Source organism: Tetrao urogallus (genome assembly GCF_951394365.1).
Source record: "Tetrao urogallus genome assembly, chromosome: 1".
In the NCBI taxonomy this organism is placed as follows: Eukaryota; Metazoa; Chordata; class Aves; order Galliformes; family Phasianidae; genus Tetrao; species Tetrao urogallus.
This window is the reverse complement of record NC_136813.1, coordinates 82,206,918-82,234,554: the sequence shown is the minus strand read 5'-3', so window position 1 is coordinate 82,234,554 and position 27,637 is coordinate 82,206,918. Positions and strand designations below refer to the sequence as shown.

At 41.2% G+C, this 27,637-nt stretch overlaps 1 protein-coding gene across 1 annotated transcript; it reads right to left on the bottom strand.

The window, feature by feature from the left end:
* LANCL3 (LanC like family member 3) lies at positions 1-27,637 on the bottom strand (the record flags this gene model as incomplete). The annotated part of the gene is made up of 5 exons (XM_079541017.1): positions 1-160; positions 406-613; positions 2,429-2,626; positions 3,210-3,333; positions 27,077-27,637. 5 exons carry the CDS (start codon positions 27,635-27,637, stop codon positions 1-3), a joined length of 1,251 nt encoding a protein of 416 aa, XP_079397143.1.

The following is a 27,637-nucleotide window of genomic DNA, read 5'->3' as shown; positions in this document are numbered from 1 at the left end:
CTAGACAAAGACACTGAAGAGAGGAAACTCGGCTTGATTGGGCTGCAGCAAATCAGTCAGGAAACACACAGTCCCCGAGAAGCCTTCATACAGACTATATACACTTTCTAGTGCCCGGGAACCAGCCTTAAATTCCTCTGTAAATAAGAACTCTGCAAACCTAAGAAACAGAAGAAAAGATGATGATTATTAGTATCAGTTTAAACACGTAGGGTTAATCACAGAAATAGGAAATCCCAGAAGGCTGTTCCTTCCCACCACCCAGCTCCCCTCAACAGCACCCACTGCAGGCAGCCTGACAACAGCACTGCACATGATGCTGCAATCGCAGGCCCTAAGCAGCTTTGTGAATGTTCTTGAGACTTTCTGGTATGACCCTGAATGCAGGAAGTTAGAAATACTAACCTTTGGGCCCTGTAGATGTATTTTGAGTTTCCAGTGAGCCTATAGAGCAGCAGGAACACATAAGCACTACCAGCCACTCCATGGCATATTCCAGGTCCCTTCTTCAGCAGGCCTTTCTGCCAGGTTAGCTCTCCACAACGGATACAAGTGTCCAGGTACTGAGGCTTCTTGGAAACCAGGTAAGCTTTGGCAAACAGATATGCAATGCCTAAGAAAGCAGCAGTGAAGAGTCTTTTGTAATAAATAGGCCAAGGTTTCCATAGAACACACAACAAAACAAAGATTAATACGTAAATATATAATAGATTGACATAAAAAACCTGCAGTCTCATGCTCTACACATATCAATGTTACATGTCTACATATGATGGGTATCTGGTAGGCTACAAAACATATGATAAGACAAACTTAGACACTCCCTGTGACACCACCGCTTTCAATCTTCTCAGAGCAACACTTAATTTCCAGTTTTACTCTGATATTCCCAATCCTTTAGCGCATTTCTTTAAAATAGGAAGCACTCATCACAGTGTTCTGCCCATTTCAAATCCCCAGCCACCTTGTCTCTTTACATTGACAGAGACACAAGGATGGGCAAGACGGGCAATGCAGCTGTAGTGGCAATAGGTACAATTTTTCACTGAATTAGAAAAAAAACTTGTTATGAACAGTTATGAATACTAAGCTCATTAAAAAAAAAAATAGCTATTCAGCTTATTTTTTGAGAAGATTCAAATAAATTGATCATAATCTTCAACAGAGCACGGCACTGCTTAGTTCACGGTAACCTTATAAGAATATGTATGACCAAATCAAGCACCTGAGCAAGGGAGCATTTTGAATAGCTCACTAGTGGTCTGAATATAATACACCAAAGTAATTGGAGAGTGTTCTTATAAGCTACGTGCGCTTTATTGCCTATGAACAATGCTAGGATGCAGGATTTTCTGGGAAAGAACCACAGTAATTAATGAATTTAGATGTCTGCAAATGTCTTCTAAAGTAACTTCTCTATGACCTTTGCGATTTTGTCACCTTGGCTGAGTCTCACTGCATCTCTCCACTTATTAATAAATCCATGTAAAAAAATGTCATGATATTGAAACAAAAAGGGTATCTTCCCTGCAGATTTCCTCACTAGACCAGCCACCCTACAGAAGTCACTTTTTTTGTCTCAAAAATAAAAAAAAAGCTTGATAAGCTAAAGCTGTTTTCATGTTACTTCACTAGAGTGCAAGAGCAAGAAGATTGCTCTTCATCATACCAAAAAAATAAGACACTAACAAAAAGCTCGTTTGAGGGATATTAACTAATTGTATACTTTTTGAAGTTTAAATAGAAAACCTTGACAAGCAATGCCTCAGTGCTCATGGTCATTCTTGAACAGCAGTCAGCTTCTCTGTAACCTTCTAGGTTCATGTTACAGAACCAATAGGACTGGTCAGCAATAAAATTCTGCCAGTGAGTGAAAGAGCAATTTCAACACACAGCATTCCTTGTGCAAACTGCTAGGTTACTGACTAGATTCTGAACTGACAGGCATCAGCCTTAACTCATGAGTCCAAGCTAAGTATTCTCTTTCTCTCTTAAAAGCAGTTGTATATGGATGCCTTTTTTTTTTTAAAAAAAAAAAAGCCTCTTGCTAGTACAAAGTCTCCTTCACATGCAAATATATCAGTCAGTTTAATGTATCTCTGTGTAATATGCATAGCCTTAGCCTTTGATTCTGATGAGGGAAAAATTCTTCTGAATGCCTTCTCAATACTCACACGTGTGCCTGCATCTGTGTATTCCAATACCCCAGAACTCTTTTAGCTTTGATCACAAATGCTAATAAAATAGGAAATATTCCTTCTAGCTGCTTTGACAATAAATAAAACAGTTTTAACTGACAGAATAAATAGTTCACCTGTATCTCATAAAATGTCAGTATCAGTCAAATTTAACCTGAGATTATCTTCTACATGGAATCACCAAATGTAGAGAAACATTGGGCCATGCATAGCATCAAATGGAAAAGAACCTGGAGCTCCGTGACACCAGTGAACAAGCTCATTCTCCCGCTCGATCGTCTCCCCCAGCTCAGGAGGCCAGTTGCTATTCTGCTCTTGGTCCATGAGAAAGTCAACACTCTGCCACACAAGCTCCTGATCTGCTGGCTGCAGGTACTCAAAATAGGAAAGTAACATCTGAAGGATTGATGAAAGTCCATGTGCTGCACCTGTAAAGAACAGCAACAGTCAAAAGGAGAAGGGATGTTTAGGTCCCACCTCCATCCTCCTGTATCTTTCTTTGGGGACTGATTTCATTGTCAAGTGCATGGGTCTTTAGTCTTCCTCAGGCACATTACAATGGTGCTTGGAATGAAAACAGTTCAGTTGCATGACACAGTTATTTGTTACTGCTTCAGTCTTTTTCAGCTCCCAAGCTAGGTGTGAAAGCACACTCTTACTGTGCTATCTGCTTGAATATTTGCTGCTACACTTCTTTCCAACTGGAGCTGATTGTGCCTTGTTAGACACAGTTGATATAACTGCAGAGAAATAACCTCAATCACAACACAAACCAAACTGGAACCAGACTGAGAAGTTTAAAGGTTCAATTATCCTATTTCACAACAATGATAATTAAACACTTTTTTCAAAGGTTTAAGAATAAGAAACATCACTTTTAGGAAAGGAAAACATCTTATCTTACTCTGGAGAAATCCCACACCATAGGCTTTATAAATTTTATTTGTAAACCATCTCCTGTCTCAGCATCTATGCACTGCATCACTGCCAAGGCAGATATGTTCTACTCACCAAGATACTCAGTTCCATAGTAGGAATACATGAGTGGGAACGGTTTCCTCTTCTTCACTGCGTATTGCTTTCCTGATTCCAGAATGGCCAGGCAAATTGATTTTATTTGTGCTGGGGTCAGCACCTAAGCAGAAAAATAAAAACAAACATAAAGAATACTATAATAATTTTGGACAGTTTTCGTGACTCTGCTTTTTTCCCTGGTGCACAAGACAAAGTGCTGCCTTCAGTCTTCTGCGCATGCTGTAAGGAACATTCCTATTACGAGCTTCTTACATAACACAGTACTTTTACATGTTTCTCAAAAATAGTTTCATCACATCTTAGGAAAGCAAAAATCACATCTTAGATCATAGAATCACAGAATCATAGAATGGCTGGGGTTGGAAGGGATCCCAAGGATCGTCAAGATCCTCTGTCCCACACAGGGCCACCAACTTCCCCATTTAATACCAGACCAGGCTGCCCAGGGCCCCATCCAATCTAGCCTTGAACACCTCCAGGGACGGGGCATCCAACCTCTCTGGGCAGCCTGTGCCAGTACCTCACCAGTCTCTTGGTAAAGAACTTTTCTCTGACATCCAATCTAAACCTTTCCTCCTTGAACTTAAAACCATTCCCCCTTGTCTTATCACTGCCTACCCTCGTAAAAAAGTTGTTTCTCCTCCTTTTTATAGTCCCCTTTTAAATACCGGAAGGCTGCAATGAGGTCACCCCGCAGCCTTTTCCAGGCTGAACAAGCCCAGCTCCCTCAGCCTGTCTTCATAGGGAAGGTGCTCCAGCCCTCTGATATCATCTTTGAGGCCCTCCTCTGGACCTTCTCCAAAAGCTCCACATCTTTCCTGTAGGGGCTCCTGTGGGAGCCCCACACCTGGGTGTCGTATACAGATGAGGTGAAAAGAGGCCCACTAAGAGCCACTGCCTTCCCTTTCCAGAGGTACTTCAGCCTGATGGAAGCAGACAACAAGCGCCAGACAAGATGCAGGAAACAGAATGAAAAGGCAAAGGAAAGCAGACCTAGAGAAGTAAATATTACAGGCTTCACTGGGAAATACAGAGAGAGACAGATTTTCCTTTAAACAATAAAAAAAGAGGAAGCAAGGAAGAGGGTATGAAACTACTGAAAATCATGGAACCTACATATACATATGTAGGTTCCAAAACATCTTCCTAAAGAATCACCCTTTCTTACTTCACAGAAATGCTAACAGAAATGGCCAGCTGTATTTACTGGATGTTGTCATTACAAACAGGTTAACACCACCTTTCTTCTAATGGAGTGCTAAGAAATGCCCCACTCAGCAGTGTCAAACATAAATAGGATTGACAAGCCATATATTTTACCAGACATGAAGTATTCCAAGTAACTGACTCAAAGTATTCAGTGAGGAATCTCTTCTGCAGCACTTAACTACAGCGCTAATGATACGCAACTCACTGCAATCATTTGCATGTCCCCCTGCATGTTCTTGACAGCACCGAAGTCATTAACATCATTCAGTGCTGTAGCATTTTGGCTTTAGCACAAAGCCTGCATGGCAGCCATGTTCTGCAAAAATACATTTTGACTTATGAAAAGAGCACTGGGAAAGAAAAAAATAAAAAGTAAAATGAGGCAGAAAAAAGCTGTAGAAATACCCTTGAAAAGATAACAAGATAGATAATAATCCTAAAGCTAACTGAGCTTATCAACTTAATGTCTCTAAAATGGCTACGAACACGTTTGCTTTTGTTGTAATTTTTAATATCAGAGGACTCGCGATTAATTCTTTTTTAAAAATGCCACCTGCATTAAATTTGGAGGCAACATTTGTTATACAAATATATACTTCTGTTTGGCAATGAAAAGACACTGTGGATAACCAATGTCAGTTAGAACTTGGCTGAGAAATAATGACTGAAAAATCTTGTTTATCTATCTTTGTACAACTTGGAGAAGAAGCCAGTTCTGATCTTGATTAGTGTTCTTTAATGTTACTGCAGTAGAAGTAAATAAGCTGTTAACATCTGGACACTTCACCCATTTCCAGTCATCTTAAGATTAATTGTTTCAGCTTCACTGAATTTCATAATGGCTAAAATCCTAAACAAATGAGCAGATCACAGACATGGCGAGACACACCGCATTCTCTCCTGACTTCTGATTTAGTCTTGCACTTGGGGACCTAATCCTCCAAATCCCGGACTTTGTCAAAGGATTAGTAAGGTAACCCTTGAAAAATAAAAGTGAAGGCTAAGATCTCCTTATTGTCATTCTGGAAGGCAAAAGCATGCTGATTAGAGACACTGAGATCAGTTCATTTTCTCCATGTGATTGTAATAAATGAGCTGGATTTCAATATAAACCATGTTTGATCAACTTATTTTTATGTTCAGCACATTTAATCTTAAATTGAATTAAAGACCATTTCAAAATGCTAATTGTGGTCTTTAAACGGATTTCTACTTCTACCCAAATCCAGCACTGCACAATGCTGTGTAAAAAATCTCAGCTAGTAAGAACTGCATCATTCACCATATTTTAATAAAAGGTAAGTGTAAAAAGCAGAATGCTTAAGCACTGTGATTACTTATGTGTATGCACAAAGTATATCCCATTGGCTGGCACAGTAATATCACTTCACATATGCAAAGTCAGATAAAAACTGAATACTGAAAATCATGATTGGAATGGATGATAGAAATCAGCACATCCACACGACTGGATGAAATGGAGAAGAAAATAACCCATATATTTTGAAAGCAACCTTCTGTCTCTGGCCACTCGGACTGGCCTATAAGCATGAGACAGGTAGGAGATGTGCACTAAGAGATGAATAGGAACATTTCTGTGCTGACTCCAAATATCTCTTCCCAAGCACTTCAATTCACAGGCACCGTATGCAGAGCTGCTATTTTCCAAAACCCTTACTACACAGATTTGTATTTGTTCCTTATTCTAGGAAGCTATTAACTGAGAACAGAGACTCTCATAATAATTACTAGTGGTCTTCCAAAGATTTTTATGATCTGTTATCATATTTAAGATCTCCACTGCCTTGCTACATTCTCTTTCAACAAAATCTGTGTTAAAAGAAAGCTCCTCAAGATTTCTTTCATCTTGCCACAAATCAAAAACTATGGGTGTTCTCTGTATGCTCCCTCACAGCATCTCCAAAAACAGCTGAAAACATGTCACCACAACAGCCATCGGAGAATACACGGCTCATAACCGCAGATGGTTTAACCGCCATGCTACAAAGTTCATTTTCATTTCAATGGAGTCGCAGTGCCAACTCGCCTCTGGGAATTACTGAACTAATATTAGAGACAGCAAAGAAACAGACCGATCTTCCCAAAGTCTTTAAAGGATAAACTGCATACTGCTGTCACATCCTCTGGCAAAACCTGGATGATGCTTTAATGAAGAATTACATCAGCATGAGAATATGCTGCCCAGAAAAAAAATCATGCACACATCAAGCTTCTCAAGCTATACTTTTTATAAATTTGAATGGCATTTACTATGTGCATACTGCAGAGCAGGTAGAATTATTCTTTATTATGTCAGTATACAGCCAAAAGACTACTGACACTGAGACATACACTGCTGATGGCTTAATATTTCAGCTAACTCTTTTCATATTTTTAACGACATCTAAATCCATTCTGTCATCTTAGAATTGTTCATTTCAGCTCCCCCCCTAGATCACAGTTTGAAGTACATTTGCAAAAGTATTCTACATTTCACCTGCATTTACATCACTGCACAGCGATGCTGGCTGCTGTTAATAAAAAAAGCTCCATTCACAGTGGTGACAGTGAATTTCCATTCACCTTCCTTCTACTTTAAGCACAATAAGTGAGCAGTACTGACACTCAGTATTTGAACTGTATTGTCTGTGCTCTGGAGCCCTACTTAGAGTCACCAATGCTGCTGTGATTGCTTCCATAGTGTCTCTGCTTTTCTCTTATGTCACTACAGACAATGTGCATCCTTCCATTAAGGCATTCCACAGATATGTGAATGACTTAAGCCAGGTACATTATTCAGCAAATCCACGCTAAGACGCAGCAAGGAAAGGCTATGTCTAAAACAGTCTCAGAGCTCTTTTTGTTATTAGAGGTCTTTCTCAACTTGAGATTGTTTAGCTGGCAGTAAATAACTCCACAGCTCCATTTAATCTGCTAAGAGAGATTTACTAATATACTGACTAAGACAGTGCTGTGCCCTAGATACGTGTTTCAAAAACTGTGGACAGAAATCTTGACCTTGAGAACACAGCAGAAAGCAGCAGCAGAACCAGTTTTTCATTGCTTCTGATTATAATAACATTTTCTGCACTTTGTCATCCCTCTGAATGCTCAGTACAAACCGATAGGCTTTTTGAAAATCTACATAAAACTGCACACTGTATTGAGCATGTTTGAGGACAGTAAACTTTTAATTCACCAATGCATATTTATTTTCTCAGTGCTTTTTCCTGTATGTGCAAAACAGAAGGCATTACTGAACACCAAGCATCGTCAAAATAAGCTGAAGAAATTGAGTCAGTCTGAAAACAAGTGGACAGCAGCTTTGCCACCAGTCTCATCTTCTGGAAGACCAGCAGAGGGAGCTTGTGAATTAGTTATAATACTCAAAAACATTTCAAGGATGCAAATTGCTATTTGGCAGGACAGCTGACTGGAGCAGAATGGTGCTGGAGCCAGCCTGATATTTTAATGACAACTTACTGCACTACGTGGCGTTTAAGTTCAATTTGCTGAGGTTGATCCTTTTCTACCAAAGACAGGGCTTAGAATTGTTCAGGAACCTTTCCATGCAGTGTCATGGCCAGATTTTTCTTTCAGATGATGCTATGAAACCAAGGAACAGTAAAAGGTACAGGGACACATTTGCTGCCTGTCCACAATGTTCCAGACCCCCATTGCTGCTTGTGGTTAATGTGTCAATTTTCATTTCTTTGAGTCTTGTTTTTATCATCAGCATGGCAACAATATCAGTCCTATCCTATTATGTGGGTGCATGAATCAGATTATTGGTAAAGACAATACATCACTTTTATTATCACTAACAGAGTAAAAAAAATTCCATGGGTCTCACTTGTCAGAACAATTATGTTCTGCAATTAAACCTCTCCTTTAGAAAGGCAAAATTTCAGATATTGCCACAAATGAAGCATTGCAAAAAAGGACAGAGTACTACTACTGCTGTACCTAGCAGGCTGCCTGGGAGCAGCTGGTGCTGCTATACAGTTGGTTAAATGGAATGAGCATCGTTATTCACTATGTCAAGGTAAACACTGGGGAGATTCAGCAACCAGCCTTTTCTCAAACTCTGTCCCAGGTCAATAAAAAGAGGGGAAAAGCATCAGTCCCTCTGTTTACACCCTATTCTTCTTTCTGATCTCCCTCTCCATTGATGAATGCACCAATTGCTGGCTGGATGCTGCTGGCTACTTCTAATACAGCAGTTTTCCTAGATCTTGGGAAAGAAACAGGAAGTGCCCATCACCCTCTTCACTTCAAGAGAGTGGGGAGGCACAGATGTTCAAAAGCTCATGTTTAAAAGCTGCTTGGACACAGTTCCAGGCACCTTGATCTGGGTGTGCCTGCTTGAGCACGGGTTGAGCCAAATAGGCAGAGGTCCCTTTGAATCTCAACCATTTGGTGATTCTGAGACACTCTGGCAATAGAGACCTCAGGATGTGGCCATAATAGATGTATCAATTGTCATCTTTCTGTCATCCAAATCCTTTGTTGGTGCTCCTCTGTGTCAATCCTCCTCCCTCAGCTCCATCAGAGCAGCTTCACAACTGCAGATGAGTCAGAAATCAGTACTCCACAGATACTGCTTTCCTTCCATCTGTGCTCCCCCACACAGGAAGGAGGAAGATTATTTATGTAAAATCTTCTTCATCAGTGGGGAATCCTTTGGCTGCGTTTTGTCTCAGTCATAATGTACACCCATACATGAATCCTTCAGTTAACTTATGCCAAAAATGCAGCAGTGAGCTGTTATATCCTGATGGGAGCTCTGTCTGTACTTGAGGTAAGCATTCCTGACAATTCTGCATTATGAGTATAAACATCTTCCAAGCCGGGCACCTCACTTGGCCTTGAGGAACAAGCTGCCCATTGTGTTGTAGCTGTGCTGTGCCAGGATGCTAACCCATTTTTTTACACTGATATGAAAGGAACATCTGCTCTACCCACGTATTTTGGATTAGCTTACCTCCCCTTAGCAGCAGGTCTGCTGGTTCACTGAAAGCCAATTCATGCCTTCAGTTGTTCCACTGATATTTTACATTGTAGCAGAGCTGACCTGGCGCTTGAATTGGTTGATGGTATAAACTACACAGAAGCATCAGAACAATGCCTGTGCTTACAGCTCCAGAGCAATAGGAGACAGGATTCATGAAACAGCCTTTCCAAAAGATTAAAGCTTGGATGAGAGAGCCTCCCCAAACACTGCAGTAACCTTGGCAGTTCTTGTCTGCATTCAGAAATGATGCAGGTCATTGGGCATGCTTATTTGCTGTGCCATCTTAGGCAACCTCTCTTTGGAAAAGAAGTTGTTGGTGTTTGTACAAATCTGCATGTCAACAGAACTTGATCTCAACTGGTTGGCAGCACAGCCCATGGCAGAGGGTATTGGAACTAGATGATCTTTAAGGTCCTTTCCGACCCAAGCACTTTCACGGTTCTATGGTTATCCTAAATTCCTTTTCATGCTGCAATTCTATAAATCATTAAAGCTTCACTATTTTCACTAACAGTAATTGCACTGCTCATGTGACATTGCTGAGAAGGGGAATTAAAACAAAAGTTTACACTGGAAGAAACTATGTAAGAAATAAATAAAAATTATTGGATGGGAACAGACAAAGACTGATAGCTAGTTCCTTGACAACCTCTCTAGATTTGTTCAGTTCATCATAAGCAATACAGTCATCTTAACCACTCAGGATGACAGAAAAGGAAAAGAGGCTTTACAGTTTCATGCAATATTTAGTTTTTCATTTTGTCAAAGTCATTTCACCTATTAGGTTACTCACAGTGCTTTTAATATCAAAGTCCTCATGAACCTTAATGGGTCTTGGCTTGAGGGGTGTTACTCTTGGTAAGGAATGCTGGAGGTTTCACAAGTTTCACCTCTTATCTAACACAGAAAGAAAAATGGAGTAATTTCATGACCCCAAGAATAGAATCCAATAACTCACGTGGCAAACAGGTCAATAAACCAGGTTTTCTATGCAATGTAATTATTCTTCTAAATTGTTGTGGTTCCGTGTCTTACCAATAAAATCAATGGGCAGGCTCATAGTCTGTTGAGACTGATAATAATTCTGCCTGAGGTAGCCTTTAAAGACTGTGACTACAAGAATATGGCTTACTCAACAGATAAAATGCTGACCTTCTTGTAAAAGGTGATTAGCAAAACCTAATAGATAAAGCTGAGCAACCCCTTAACTCTTAAGAGATTTGATCATACTCTTGTTTTCACCAGTTTAGTAGGAAGTAACCAGACAGTACACCCTTGTTCATCGTTCCACATCAATGTGGAGCGTGTGACCTATATGCAATGAAAAAAAAAAACATATTTTTTTTCTTTACATTCAAAGCTATGTTCAATCTATGTCTCCATGGAATAAAGCTACATGTATAAGTAGTATTTCTCCCTGGAATTCTTGAAGTTTTGCTTTGTGTGAACAAATATTCAAAAGGAGATTGCTTCCTGTGGCAAGCAGGATAATACATCTTCTATTATACCTAAATGGAAGATAGCTAAAAATTTCAGCTGAGGCATGAGTCACCACTCCATTGATGCTAGAATTAAAAAAAAAATGTTTTGCATTTTTTTAAGGCAGAGCTTTACACTCATGCTGTAAAGCTAGGGCAAATGCTTTGTTTAAGGAACTAAAACCTAGCAATAAAATGAAGGATTGCAGCTTACATACCCAGCATCAAAATGGACACATAACTGGTCAGTGTAACTATTTGCTCTTACTCAACAGTCAGTTGAAAAACAGGAATTCAATTGCTGTATAAGCTGTCACGTTAGGTCATGGTTCTCAGATGCAGCTATGATTATAGTGCACAGGTCAAATTTCCACTGTTATCCGGGGGGAAATTTTTCTGTAGGATTATAGTATTCGGGGCCTGGAATGCACCTGTCAAAAATAGTTTGTCGCTTCTGAACTAATCAAATTTTACAAGCAAGAAAGTGTACATCCTGTTATTTAGGAATATGAAGCACGCTGCTGGGTGTCACATTGTTTACACGGTTGCAACTCACAAAACATGCTGGGTACATCTCAAGCACAGCAAGACAGAGACTTAATTCTGTAAATTATTAAAGCCTTATAATTTTTTTTCCCTCCTTATATTTAAGACAGTGAATTCTTCATCTTTCATCATCATGCAGTTCTCTTCCCCATACAAGAATTCCCAGTCTACCTCCAGTGCCTTTAGGCTTCATATCCAAATGTCCAGATTTCCTCCTCCTACGCAAGTGAGCATACGCACAGGCTTAGAATGAAAGGAGAAAACGTATCCGCCTCTTCAGCTTCTCGTGGCAGAAGTATCCAAAGAAAAATAACATGAAATAATGGGAGACACTAGTAGCTCAGGACAGAGCACCCCATTTCATATTGTTCTACTCCAACCACAGCACTATCTTGCTCCTGACTCACAACCAGTAGCACTTATTGCTAATGACTTCTGTTACAAACTAGCATTTGGCAAATTACCCATAGAAGACTTTAAGGCTTGTTACTGTGCTAAATTTACAGAGGTGATCTAAAGAAGCACAGAAGAGCACAATAGTATTCTTTTATTCATGTGTTTCAAATTAAGGTTCAAGAAAGAGAACACACTTGCAGCCTCAGTTACTGGCTCTCAATTGCAACGCTCTCAATGTTTGGTTTTTATTTACAACCAATGAAATCTTGGTTTTACATATTAAGGTGCTATGTATGGATGCATTAATTGCCTTGATAGTGGCTGCATAAAACCTGCACAGAGATGACGGTTCAATACCTTAGAGCAGCCCCTGACCTTCTCAAAATCTTACACTCATGGAAGAGCAGGACCTAAACTATATACGACTGTTTGCACAGTGCTGTGAATGGCCTGGTGAAAATCTCTTCTTAGTGTACTGCATCACTGTAAAAAGCAAACAAAAACTGTTGGCATGCATGAGAGTAATAATGAAATGGTTATTAAAAAGCTACTTTATCAGACATTGCTCTTTCCCCTGCTACTTCTCTACATCTGTTCTCCCATTATAAAAAAATATTTATTTATCAAGAAGAAGCACATTTTAGAGACAAACAAGAGATTCTCCTAAGAGGTAAAGCTAAAAAAGGCAGCAGTTTATTTTCTGGGCAGGAGGTAATTAACGTGATAAAGAACATGAAAAGATATTTTATACAGTAATGTAAGAACAAAATAATAGCTTATGAAAACCAGTAAATTTAAAGACAAAGTATTTCTCAACTCCTCTAAGACTCAGATAAACTAGGGAATTTATTCCTGCAAATTTCTGCTCAATTTACTTGCTCTGTAGAATTTTAACAGACCAGCTGACTTGCACTGTAAGGTGAGAATTTTTTAAATATAATTTTGGGTTAACTGCAAGGAGTGCCCCACCAGTCCAATTGAGCTAAATTACAATTCTTTGGAGTCTGTGCTGCTCAAATAAATATTGTATCATTTTTTGACTAATCAAATTTTGCAATATATGAACAGCTAGGTCTGACAGGTGTTACAAGGTTGGCCACGCAACCGACTGGCAGAACTCAACCCAACAATTTTAGAAGAAAGGTAAACACTTATGCTTCAGAGCATAATGCCACTTCTTAAAAAATACAGGTTAGTAATGTTACAGGCAACACATTCCAAAATTGCCTTCCAGAGAAATTAGTTCAGCTACCCTGAGCCACCTAGCACTGGTACAAGATATCAAACCAGATGGATCAGTGGAAACAAATCATGAGGAGGAAGAATTTGTTTGTATACTGCCATGAAAACATTGCCAGCTCCTCACTGCCAGCAAGTGGAAGCATTAGAGTGTTTGGACAATGGCCATGTTGTGCTGTATGTAATGCAGTTTGCAAACTGTTACTCAAAGCTCTTCTATTAGTGTGTCTCTGCCAGGCAGGAACTGCTTCTTTCTGCACTTACAGATAGAGTGACTGAAAAGCTGAATGACTCTGGAACCTGCAGATTTGGGCAACTTCCCTCCAGGTGCTGCAGTAAAGAACATCTCAGTACTTTAGATAAGTAATTTCAATCAAAGCTACAATACAGAAGACTTGCTGCAGCAATCAGCACACTCAGATTAGAGGCGTCAGCTTAAATGGTTGCAGTGTGTCAGAAAAAGAAGGTATATGAACTAGAATTGCCAGGCTACTGCATGTAGGGAAGATACTGTAGCCTCTACTGATTTGCACAGAGCCCAGTTTGATCCTAAAACCTGTAAGGATGACCAGAGGTGAATGCAACCTGCCCTTGCTGGAAGAAAATGATTAGATGTTGAGTTTACTTTTATCCCACACTCTGGGAGACATGGAGACAGGGAGAGAGGAACCAGGTGGATTATGCGCCCCAGCTGCTGGTCAGGGTTGCAGCTCAACAACCTCCTTCAGTGGAAGCAGAGGAGTATTGCAGCAGACAATAACAGCATAAACACCACTACAGATCTGTTCTAGGGCTCCACGGATTGTCAGTGATGCAGTGGTGGGCTTATGCATCCTGGTGTGCCTTAATGTGCACTGCAATGCAGCACACTTGGGCTTTGCATGCCTATGAAAAGATACACAGGAGACTTCAAGAGTGTAAACTAGGCACCTTGCGCATTCAGACACATCCTACTTAGGCAAAACTTCAGGGGCTTGGTTTCCAGAGTAGGCTTTAGGCAATGGAAAGGTCTGAAGAATCATACACAGAGAATAAAAAATGTCTCTGCTGGGTGGTACATCTGTGTAGGCAGTCCAAAATTTAACTTCTTGATGCCATACTGTGTTAACCTCTAGCTGGATAGGTTATATCTTTTCATCTATATTAGCTGCTAATTTCCATGCAGAATAAATGCAAAGAAATATGATGTTAATTTACATTAATGTAAATGTAGAACTCTGATGTGCTACCGTGTTGCTACCAGCCATATAAGCAGCCATGGATCACATGTGCAGACAGTATGCCAATGCTCACGTGAACTCAGTGCATGAGTAACTCAAGCCCTGTCATGTTCATCTTAATTGAATGCCAGTTTCTTCCTAGCATAGAGGATAAGTATTACAGATAATTCTCCCCAGATACATGTACTGCTAAAAATAAACCTTCTTTTAGCTCTTTTTTTTTTTTTTTTTTTTAAATCTCTTAAACTGTTTTCATACCTCCTCTCTTCCTGCATAAAGTATTTGGCACTTCTCTCAGTTTAGATGCCAAAACAATTCTTATCCAGTAAGCTGCCTCTTCTGGATCATTAGTAAAGATAATACATAAGGCTGGCTCCTACATCAGTCTTTTATTAGCATTTTTGATTAGCTTTGACTGTGGTCTTTCAGCCAATTCCAAATCCACAATGTCCCCATCCAAGTCAGCACGCATTAAGTTTTCAAGGAAGATTATATTTGACACAGCCACAAAAGCTTTATTCAAATGCAAGCAGGATATTGGCTACTGCTCTTTCATCAGCCACTAATTTTATAATTCTGTTGTTTACAATAAGTGATCTTGTTTGTCTCACAAAACTTTATTCATCTAGCCACACTGCCTTACACGCAGAGTTTTATTATGTAGATATTGATGAGACTTTGGCATCTGAAAGTATGTCTCAGTATTTGCTACTGAAGAAAAATGTGGCTACCTGCAAAATGAGTTAAATGAGGCAAACTACAGAAGAGCATAATTCACAGGCTAATTGAAGCATACACTTTAAAGTAGCATCAGCACTACTTTCAAGCAAAGGTAATTCTAGAGAACTCCATGCTGGCCTTACGCCACTTCTACTTTGTGTGATGATCTGCAGTTTGTGCCATGCCAATAAGCCAAATAGAAATATAAGCTCAAACTACAAGAAGAATGCTGACAATGTAATGGAGAAAAAACAGATGAAGGTGATCAAGTCCTCTGAGTCATCTGAATTTTGCCCTACTCTTTGACTGCAGTGGCTGTCGGAGGTAGTACAAGGCCTAATGATCTCTGTACTGGCTCCTAGGTCTTCCCATGCACATTGACAAAGGCAATTCTGAAACAGAAGATCATAGCAAAAGAGCATTGCCTGGAAATTCTAGCCTTTCAAGGGCAGTCATGAGATTACACTGAGGAAGTGTGGGCTGCCATGTCCTTTAAAACATAACTTAATAGTTATGTTAACAGTCTGTACTTTTCTCTTTGTTAAAAGATTGCCATTTGATACTAGAATAAAATTGAGAAAGTGTTATCAATTTTCCCTTTATGCAACTTATTCTCAGTTGTGACTCCATAAACAATGCACACTGGGAAAAAGACACCGCTGCCAGAAGCTGTGGTTCAGATTACTCTTAGGACTAGAGTACAAACTCCACAAGGAAAGGAGAGCAAGGAATAACAGACATCAGGAAACAATAATAATAATAAAAAGTCATTCACTGCACTTAGCTGTTACCTTGCATTTGAGGATTTCAAAGTGTTGTATAATTAACTAGTGAGAATCACTATTACCTCATAGTACAGGCTACATTATGTTATTGCTGCCCTGGGAGCACTTAGCGGCATATTTCTCTTTCACTGGATTTACCTACCATTTTACATGATTATTCTCTGCAACAGTACAGGAGGAACTGTGCAGCATTTAGGTATTGCTGTACGACAAAAGTGGCCAGTGCTCTACCTCTGTACTGACTCCTAGATGGTGACAAAGGTCCTATAGGTGAGGTTACAGCAGTGGAAGTAGAACAGCTAGTAGCACAGAGGCAAACCCATCTGAGCCACTGAATTATGGAAAGATATGGCCGCCCAGGTAGAGAACATGGTTGTAGAAGTACATCATGTAGGTACACATCCAAGATTGAAAAGGAGGGATGCAGCTGGTGTTTAAGGCTCTATGGCAGCCTTGGATCTTTTTGACCTTTCTAGACTTCACGTGAGATCTTCCTGCTTGTAGCTGCAAGTGACTGGGGGTGACCAAAGAAACTGCAATGCTTTGGCCACCCAGTGTGTTAAAGGAAGTCAGAGGAGGAGGAAAAGCATGAGAAGCTGGTAGCGGTGAAAGAAGCCAAGGAAGCATGAATGACTGCAATTTATGGGAGTAACAGTGAATTTTTCTGGTTGTCCGTGGGTTCTTTCCATGCATTATCTCTGGGAATCAGTCTAGAGAAGACTCAAGGGAGATCTTATCAATTTGTACAAATGCCTGATGGGACAGAGCAGAGAAGATGGAGCCAGGCTCTTCTCAGTGGCAGGAAAATCTACTTAAGAAAAAGCTCTTTATTTACTATGAGTGTGGTCAAACACACAAAGACGTTGCCCAGAGAGGCTATGAGGTTTCTGCCTTCGGGGATCTTCAAAACCCTAACCCTAGCCCTAGGACGTGGCCCTAAGCAATCTGCTCAGGGCACAAGATCTCCAGAGTCACGTTGTGACTCTATGACTTTGAGCCAAATTCAAAAGTGAATATATGTCAGTACATTGTTCAGCCAGCTGTGGGGATTTTACTTTTCCTGAGATGTTTTGATTCAGTTCTAACTTTGACTCAGCTTACTGGTGTTGTTTTTTTTGTTTTTTTTTTACAATTACAATAATCGTTCACCAAAATAAGCTAACAGTTCTACAGCATTTAAAGAACAATTTCAAAATAGGATGAAAGCGTTCTTGCTACAACTCTATCTACGTTTTGTCTTCTGGTACGTAGAAGTTACATAAGCATTATTCCCAGCTATTTCCGCTGGCATTATTAACAATGTGTACGAAAAGAGCAGCCAGGCATAAGCAAGCTCATGATTGATTCAGCTCTGCAAGACCAAGAACAAACAAATCAATATTTATTTAAAGCATATGAAGAAGTTTATTCTGTTGTTCTACTACAAAGATTTTTCCCCAGGATCATATTTGACTACCTTAAGTATGATCAGATCTGAACAGGTACATGCAGAATGTGTATCTTGGTGGCCATTGCGATTACAACTATAATTTTGACTAATTTATCATTGGCTCAGCCTTGGAAAACTGAAACGATGAAGCGTAACGTTAGCCACTTCACAGATGGCAAGTAGAAATACCTACATATCAAGAGCCAGGTTTTCAAAGGGATAAAGAGCTTAGAGGAAATAGCAAGGTCAAAGTCCCATGTACAGCTGAAACAAGGGTGGTGCTTCCAAACCAACTACTTTAATACAAGACGATCTCTGTTTTTCTATGACCCAGTTCTAGCAAGCCAAAACATCAAATTTGGTGATGCTGGATGAAGCTCTAAGAAACTTTTACAAAATAAAAGGACAGCTTTCGATTGACTAATGGCGCTGATGAATTCAAGAACAGAGAAGTTTAATCTCCGCATGCTTCTTCAGTCTTCATTTATTCCTTGATTTCCAATGTTGCCTGACTACTGTCTCAATACAGGCCTCTGAAATACATTATTCAAACTACACTTCCCTGAAGAAAGCCTATCACTGTCTAGCTGTCCCCTGAATACATAATATCTAGCGTTACAACACTGAATAACTATTTATAACTAGTAATTCTCATTTTTACCATAAGAACAAAGGATTCTCTCTTTGGCATTAATGAAAAAAATGAATTTTGTATACCACAGCACAGTTTCTGCGGTTGCGACTCCTGACTTTACGTGATCCCTAACTACGTCACTTATTCATAGGCCTGTCCTAATGAATACCTGTCCATGTAGCAGTGACCTATTAAAAGTCTGCTGGACTATAGCAAGTCACAAGGCGGGTGTGAGTCAGTGTCACGCTGGTGTGAGATGCAAACATCTTACTGAGCCATATAAATAGAAGATCTGGAAGAAACACAAAGTTATCTCCTCACTCAATTAGAAAGATCTGTGCCAGAACTGTGCATACAACTTCTGGCACTCTTCAGGAAAGGCTAGAGGGAGTCTGGCAGGCTGCAATGGGAATGACTAGAGCTGTAGAAAACGTGATGCATGTGGGAAGATTAGAAGGAATAGGATTGTTTGTTTAGAAAAGATTAAAGATAGGAACTGTTAGAGTCTTGAAACATATGAAGAGTTGATGTAAAAAGGAGCAAAATAATCTGTTTTAGTACTTCTCAATGAGCAGGACAAGGCATGTTGGGATTGAATTACAGAGAGATTCAGATTAGTCCTTAGCCTAGACTTTCTAATAGGCAAGGTAACAAAATAATGTCTCAGATGGGGAAGATGCAGAACCTCCACTACCAGAGGGTATGAGGAATAGATGGAGAGAGGCAGTCAGAAATGACACAGGCACAGGTAAACTGCCAGGGGGCCAGGTGATTGGCTACATGACCTCTCAAGGACCCTAACAGTTGTTTGGTTCTGTGTTATCATTCAATTGCCAGGACTGAGTAGGCAGACTAGAGAAAATTGCCAGTACAGAATATGCAATACCAACTGTTTTCCAACACATTATGCACTGACTCATCGGCTCATTGCTACTTAAAAGACTGTCCTATGCTTCTTCTAGCTGCCAGCCCACACACGTTGGAAAGATCAGCTTCCACTTCCTTGACATTGAAATCTAAATTTGACCAGTACGCTCCCAACTTTCCATACTCAATTGTGTTAACTAACAATTAATCATTCTCCATGAAAAAAAACACCATACCAATTACAGAAATATTCTGTAGAGGAAAAAAATAAGCCACACAGAATAACTAAATGCCATGGACAGCTAGAAGGTGTATGTATCTGGCACAATTCTTTTTTCCTTGGTCATTCAGTGCTGAAATCCATTCCATTTCATTCATGATGCACAACAGATATTAAGCCATTAAACTGAGGAATTCAGGAAAGCTGAACTGTTGCAAAAATAGATTTATGGTTCTGCTCTCAGACATCAAAATACACTGAGCTGAGAAATGCCAAATGACTCAGCAACAGCCTGAATTGCTATAAAGACACTTCTTGATCATGTTTGCCTGAAATGAAATAGCTATTTCAATTATTTTCCTTGCTGCTTCTGGAAAAATAAAGCAGTTCACTGTCACTTGAAAATAATCCTACAACAACATAGATAAGAAATAATTGTTTTTGATGTTATTTTCATTGAGAACTGTTGGAGTGGACAGAAGGTTATGCAATATCACACGGTGCTTAATCTCATTCTTGTCAGTAGTCAAAGAACTGCGTGACAGACACAGACAAAGAGGCATTTTGACATATTGCCTTATCAAAAAATGGTGACCGGACTGCATATATTGAATTCTGATTAGGAAATAAAGGCAGGGGGGAATAGTGAAGTTAGCTGACAAACAAGATCCCAGTTTTAACAAATGTCTATCACAATGCAGTGCAGCAGAGAGCAAGCCCACAGGACATAAGCATTTTAATTGCCTCCCAGCCCCTTTCTACAGAGCTCTTTTACCACTTGGAGGCAAGGCTGAAGGCAGCAGCTTACCAGCCAAGTAGCAGCACCCATACAATACCTACTCTGCAACCTTTGAAGAGGACCACAGGTCGATGTTAAGACTGCCTGGATGAATTAACAATGAAAAGTAAGGACTACAGATTAAATGTAGAGAAAGGGATGGTTTCCAGATATGAGCCCTGCTATATGGGATGGAGAGCTGTGCTCGGGTTTACATACAACTCTAATATTCTAACCATGTGTATTAAATGACTATTGAGAAGCATAAGGCTTAATTTTATACGTCCATTTCAGTTCTGTAGGTACGATCTCACTTTTTCATTGGGAACTGCTTCTAGTTAGCCCTGTGCTCTTTTTTTTTCTGACTAGCCACTCAATCTTCCACGTTTTTACTTCCTTAGTCTTGTAAATAAGATTTCCTGACAGAATTGCCATCTAGGTTATGCAGTAATCTATAGTATTATATGCATGTAATAAGAAAATTTCAGTGCTAGAAGCAAAATACAGGAATGTCCATGAAAATGCCCTTATCGGCTTCCAGACATCAAGTAGTTATCTCCATCAATCCTTAGAGAAAGAAATTATAGAATAAGACATAATGTTGTGTTCTGAATTTGCAAGCACTGAATGTGATGACAGCTACATCTGTAAGAGTATGAGCATATGCAAAGAGAATACAGGAACAGATGAGTGACAAGCAAAATCCATGCAGACAAAAACAGTAATTTTCTTTAACCAACTGTAGTGTTTAGTCCTCAAGCTCTCCCCTAACCTGTTTTCTCTTTGTCCCTATTCTTCTGCTGTATGTTTACCTTCTTCTAAATTGAGTGCATTAGCTGTCAAAACAACACGAGTTTGCCAGAGAACCTAATTTTTTTCATTTCAGATTTAAATCTTCCTTGCTCGAAGGACTAAGTAATTTCTTGCTATTTTCATTCATTTTCAAATTCTGCTATGCCTACATAGACTTCAGTTTTCACTTTTTTTTTTTTTTTGCAATTATTTTATTCCTTTTGTTTTGTTTTGTTTTGTTTTTTAATTTATTTTTAAATTGCCTCTTTCTTCTGCTCTCTGCTCAGCCTTTGTCAAATATTATTTTTCCCATGCCTCTACTGTTTCCCTGCATCCCTATATGGCACCATACAGAGTCAGAGAACCATTTAGGTTGGAAAAGAATGTCACGACCATCAAGTCCAACCATCAACCTAACACTGCTAAGTCTCTCATTAAACTGGGTACCTAAATGCCATGTACCCATGTCTCTTAAATAACATCCAACGATGATGACTACCATCTCCCTAGGCAACCTCCTCCAACACCCAACCTCACACTTTCCATGAAGAAATTCTTCCCAGTGTCCAATCTAAACCTCTGCTGGTGCAACCAGAGGCCATTTTCTCACATCTAATCACTTGTCACTGGAGAAAATAGATCAACATCCTGTTGCTGCAGCCTCCTTTTAGGTAATCATACGGAGTGATAAGCTCCCTCCTCATCCTCTTCAAGACTAAACAATTTCAATTACATCAGGTGATCCCCATAGCTCTTGTTCTCCAGTTCCTTCACCAGCTTTAGTGCTCTTCTCTGTACGCATCCTTTCTTTCTACTGTGTCATTCAGTGTTGCTTGATACCTCACTATGGAGTAAACTGAGGCTTTTAGTCCTTTGCAAGAACAATGCAAAAAAAAAAAAAAATCAGTATCAGCCTTTTTCATGGAGGCAAACATAAATTAAAAAAACATAATTAATTTGTGGAAACACAGAATATTAAGCAGTACATTTGACATAGGTATGAAATACAAACAAAAATTTGAAAAACATAAGGCAGCAAGCTTGAGAAAGTTGTTTTTTCTTAGAATCATTGAATGGCCTGGGTTGAAAAGGACCACAATGATCATCTAGTTTCAACCCCCCTGCTATGTGCAGGGTCACCAACCATCAGACCAGGCTGAGACAGGTTGCACTGTGCCACCAGACTGGTCATCAGAAAGCCGTGCTTCGAGACCACCAACTTGCACTCCTGCACTCTGCTGGAGAGCTGCTTCTTTTTTCTGCTTCAAATGCTCAGGTGGCTGGAGATGCTTCCAGATGTTCAGTAGGGCCACAGAACAGACTAAGCATCTTTTCCACCAAAATGCCCTCATTCCACTGCCTGTGTATTGCTCCTCAGATCCCATTCTCCATGCCAGGAGCGCAGCCGAGGCAGTATGCTCTGCACTACAGAAAACAAAGACACTCAGCATTCAAAACCTTCGCTTCCAGCAGGCCAAAGAGAGGCACCGACAGACTCCAAAGGACGACCTAAAAACTGTTCCTTGTGATGAGGAGGATGATGATGGAACAGATAAGGTTTAGAAGTGAACTCGCTGTATGTGAAATGTAAAGTCGTTAGGAGGAATATAGGAAAGCAGGGATCTAATATGGCTATAAGAGACTACTCTGAATAAGAACCTTTTTTTTATATTAAACAAACATTGGAATGTCAGTATTAGGTTGGTATTTCTGCAAAGAAGATGATGCTGAACTGGCAAACATTTTTTCCAACAGCGTGAAAAAGTAAAGGCATATCTGACTGGCTTTGTATAAAGCTCTTTTTAGAAGATGATGGCAGATTACTACCACTCTTAAGCTATAAGCTGTCAAAATCCATATTTCTGCAGCCCAACAGAAAATGTATATGTACCGTTAAAATTGTGTCAATCAAATCTGCAGTTCTGGCAGGATCCTTACTGTAAGCTCTGTACTACTGTGCTTTTTACTGCCAGTTAAACAAAACTTTTGAAATTCAACACTTTCAAAATTAATTTCTCTGCTTTATCTCTACAATTGGACATTCAGCTTCCACCATGCCAAGCTGGATCCAGGTGGCCATTATCACAATGGCCCAGATTCAGAATTTGAAGGCTGTTTAAAATAAAGACTCATGTTGCCCTGCTGAAGAAAGATAGAGAAATTCTGAAATGGAGACCCAAACTATTTTAGAATGCTTACTAAACAAATCCAAATTTAAATAATTCCCTTTGATTCGCTCTTTATTTAGAAAACTCCCATGTCAACTCCCAGCTTAAATTCATCAGTTTAAGCAAATTAATGCAAAATCTGTCCTGTGTGGCTTGAGAAACCATAAACAGAAGGACATTTAAAAGAAGCAGGCTAGAAAGAAAACCTTTTGTTTTTTTAATCTTTTCTGGTATCTCACTTAAATCCTCTGTGGCAAAACTGACATCCTGTCTGTGTAGTGGCCTGTGTAAAATGAAATAATGAAATCAGTAGAGCTCCAGCTAGCACCACAGTTTGTGCGTTTGACATTACAAATGCCACCGCACTTCAGATGAACTGGCAAATTCTTCCACGTGAGAGAAAGGACTTTAACATAGAGAAAGAATGAAATCTCACCTCAAAGAACAAGTCTTCCAACTGAGGTGTAGATTGGAATAAAAGCCCAGCATGGGACCTTGCACAACAGCACTTGGAAGAGCATCCCTTCAGCACGTATTCTGCAGAGCTCCCTTTCTAAGACCAATCCATCAACTGCCTTTCATAAACACTGTCTTCAGCATGAAGAAACTTCCACTTTAGAAAGTCCCAAAGGAACATTGAATCATATAATTGTTTGAGTTGGAAGGGACTCTTAAAGGTTGCCTGGTTCAACTCCTCCACAGTGAACAGGGACACCTACAGCTACATCAGGTTCCACAGAGCCCCATTCCACCTGACCCTGAGTGTCTCCAGGGATGGGGCATTCACTGACTCTCTGACAATCTGTGCCAGTGCCTCATCATTCTTACTGTAAAAAACTTACATCCAGTCTAAATCTCCCTTCTTCTTGTTTGAAACCATTTCCCCTTGTCCTATCACAACAAACTCTGCTGAAGAGTCCCTTCCCTTCATTCTTACAGCCCTCCTTTAGATTCTGAAAGGCCACAATGAGGTCTCTCCAGAGCCTTCTCATATCCAGGCTGAACAGCGCCAGCACTCTCAGTCTGTCCTCAAATGGGCACTGTTCAATCCCTCTGAACATGTTCATCAGCAAGCTCCTTCCTTTTGTTTTTTCTCTGTTTTTTTCTAAGAGCTGGAAAAAAATGAACCAAACACGTGGGTTTCCAGGAATGACCCTAGTGGCTCAGCCCCTGAGGAGATGGGCTTGGCCACACTGCTGACAGAGCCCGGTGGTTCAAGCAGCTCACCACCGAAACTGCAGGCAACCATCTCTTACAATGTCCCCAGTGTCTTTAGAAACTCCTGTCCCTTGAATGAAGCACCAGGCAGTCATGTAGAACGCTGTTTTGCCTCCTAGAAGGTATACTGCTATTGGCTGTTGTCTTTTTTGCTGCAGTCTAGAGCTGGTGGAAATCAGTCAAGCCCACCAGTTCAGCCAGTCGTTAAAAGAAAACCTGATTTGTGCTGAAAAGTCATAGCACCTCAGCAGATGGTGACGCAAGAAGCCACTTGAACTTCTGTACCTTTTCCCCCATCACCTGACAGTGTGACATTGCCAGAAGGAAGCGCAAATACTGAGGCACACCATGCTCCATCAACCATGAAATGGGAGAGAAACATCACTGAGATAACATCAGCAGATGATAAAACACCATCTGAACAGAGGGGCAAGACCACCACTGCAGTGGTTTGTTACTGCCATTTGCATAAAAGCAGAACTGATGGATTCCCTCCAAAATACACAATAAGGCAAGGCTAGCAGCATCAGAAAGAATGACCTGAAGAAGCAAGAGCAGAAAACAGTGAAAACACATGGATTAAAGACTGCTGAGGTACATGCACCTTATCTGTGTGTACCCTGTACAAATGATAATATTGTTTCTGCAAAAACACTTCACCTATCTCCCTCTAGGAGACACGATTACAATGTAATAGAGATAAAAGAAAGGTTGGAAATGACCATCTTTCCTGAAGCATAGAGTCACTGTGCACCAAGAAGGTCAGACTGTTAATTCTTGCCTGTTTAAGTAATCCTTACTCATGCAAAAATTCCCAATTAATTCATCAGGAAAAAATGCTGTATTAGCCTAAAACTCTGAAAACCAGCAGAATGCAAATGCCTTCTTCACATGAGGTCGAAGTTATTCAACTGAATGGATCTTTCAGGACAGTCAATTAACTTCCTGAAGAATATGTGAAGCTTTAAAAAACTGAGGCTAGGACTGAAGCACTGGGGCACAGCAGCTGAGCTAAACTGGTATTTACTGAAATAGAGTGGTCTCCTTCCTCTGCTGCTTGGAAAAACCAAGCCCACGTCATCAATGGCAGATTCCTTCAAGTATAATTGATTTCTTGTACGTAGATTACAATTTAACTTATTCAGAGGAGTAAACAACCACAAGAGCAGCAGTGGCCATATTTTAGTGTAAGGAATGGACTACTCTTTGTGCTGGAAATGTTTGCACAGCAGCATCCAAAGAATGCGTGCAACAAGAAAACATGCTGCAGTGAGCCATGTGAGGCTGTGCACAATCAAATTACAGGAGGTAGCATTTTCCAGTGGTTAGAATCACAAGGAGTTGTTTCTATTCTGGGATGTACCTGGCTTTCCGTTTGACCTTGGGTAATAACGTTACGTGCACTCTCTCTGGGCATCCCTCTCCTCATTTGTAAAAAGATGCAGGATCCGCTCTGGCAATGAACTAATTAAAATAATTCTGTACGAGGATGGAAACTTTGATCAGCAAGCTGAATTTTGCTAATGCGTGAGTACACAGACTACAGACTGTGATCGCTGCGCTCTCATAAGGAAAAAAGCATTTTAATTAAAAGTTTTAATTTTTATTAAAATTATTTTGAAAGTATTAATACTTAACAATTTTAAATATTTTGATTTCTTTCTTTCCCTGCACCATTAAAATTGCAGTGACATTCAGTGGTGACAGAATTAACAGTGCTATGGAAGGACTGATTGAAACATCAGCAAGACGACACAATATGTCTTACTGTGACTGTGGCATAACAGATCCCCTATGATTGTCCTCAACTCACCTGCTGGAGGAATTCCACAATATGTGCACACCTGTGCTCACCTGTTGGGAGTTTTAACTCTTGACAGCCATGTAAAGTATGCTTTTTCAGCAAGCACGGAAATGGGGAAAGCTTTCCCCTTCTTTGTATTGCTTGTCAAAGGACATCAGGAGATTGCACCCACTTTCTGAACTGCAGAGATTGCTCAGATTGCTGTCAAGGATGCAAGACCAGCAGGAGGGGGGAAATAACTGAAGTAGTAGAGCTCAGGGTGCTGTTTTGTACAGCTGGTATGTCAGTGTACAACTGGAAGCACAGACTCCCTCAGTGTGACCCCAACTGCCAAGATAGCTGATACCTCTGCGAAGAACCATCCCCTAGAACTGGTACTGCTGCCTCTGCAGAACTTCCACAGAAAATGCTGTCTGAATGAAAAGTACAGATATGCTATGTTTAGGAATAATGTAACTCATCCTATCTTTAAGGGTCTTCAGACAGAATCCTTTTATCATGAATGCCCGGCTCCTTTAAATGCTTAGCGCTATAAGAATTTCTGTTCAAGGCAATAAAAAAATCCACGATGCTGACTTAACAATTCCCTCTGATCCGCTGGAGTCCCTGCAGTCCTCCATTAAGTGAATTTCCTCGGACTCCTATCTCAACGCCTGTTATTGGAGGGGGCAGAACGGCTCCTTCCCGCAGCATTTATTTACTTGTAACAGTTGCTTACTCTCCCAGGAGGAAAAAAAAAATGCCATAAGCACGCGAACTTGCAAATCAGTGACGAACAGAGAAGACACAGATTGGACCCGACAGGAGGACAGGAAGGAAGATCTACTGAGTGCCCTCTCTGACACCGCACTGACCGCACGGTAACAAACACAGCTAACAGCAGGGTTAGCTACTGGACCGTACTGAGTGGAAGCTCAGAACGCCAAGCGCTGCCAACGGCAATATCCGAGGGTAAACTCCCGACTCCCGAAATCAGCAGAGAGCTGAGCCGTAAGCAAGCCTTACCCACGCAGCTCCCATTCACCAAAAGCACCACAAGGCAGGGTCGGATTTCCGAAAGCCCGTGCTGAGCGCTGGGCTCAGTAAGCACACGTGCCTTTGAACACCGTCTCCCTTGCACCACTTGCAGTAATAATAAGTCCCTTGTCCTGCTTTACCTGCTTTCCGACCCACGTTACTTTAGGGACGCGCTCTCGAAGAGCCCCCCGGCAGATCCCTCGGCACCTGCCCGCCTCTCCTTTGGGGCACGGGTGACCGAGAAGCGCCTGCTCTAGGAAGAGGGCAGCTCCCGCGGCGGCGGCACGGGGGGAGCCGGGGATTCCTTACCTCCATGCCGAGCCGCTGCTTCAGCACCAGGGCGGCACACAGGTACCCGGCGCGTCCCACGAACAGCTCGTCGGAGCCGCACTCGAGGAAGGAGAGCGGCGCGCAGACCTCGCTCAGCTCGCGGAACTTGCCCAGAGGCCGGGCGAAGTCGGGCAGCCCCAGCGCCCGGTACACCAAGGCTGCCACCGCGTACACCCCGGCGCCGCCCAGCAGGAAGGCGGCGCGGGTGTCGGCGTCGGCCTCGCCGCCCGCCTCCTGGTAGCGCAGGCAGGCGTCCACCACGCGCCGGGCGGCCCGCAGGTAGGCCTCCCGCGACGGCGCGAACAGCGGGCACTGCGCGACGTGGTACAGCATGTAGGCCACGCCGGCTACCCCGCCGTACAGCCCGCCTTGGCAGACGCGGGGACCGCCCGCCGCCCCGCCGCCGAGCGGCGGCAGCTCCTTCAAGATCCGCTCGATGGTGGCCGTCACCAGCGGCACCGCCGCTTCTTTGTCCGGCGCGGCCGCCAGGCTGCCCGCGTAGTCATCGAAGCGGTTGGCGAAGCAGCGCTGGCTCGCCAT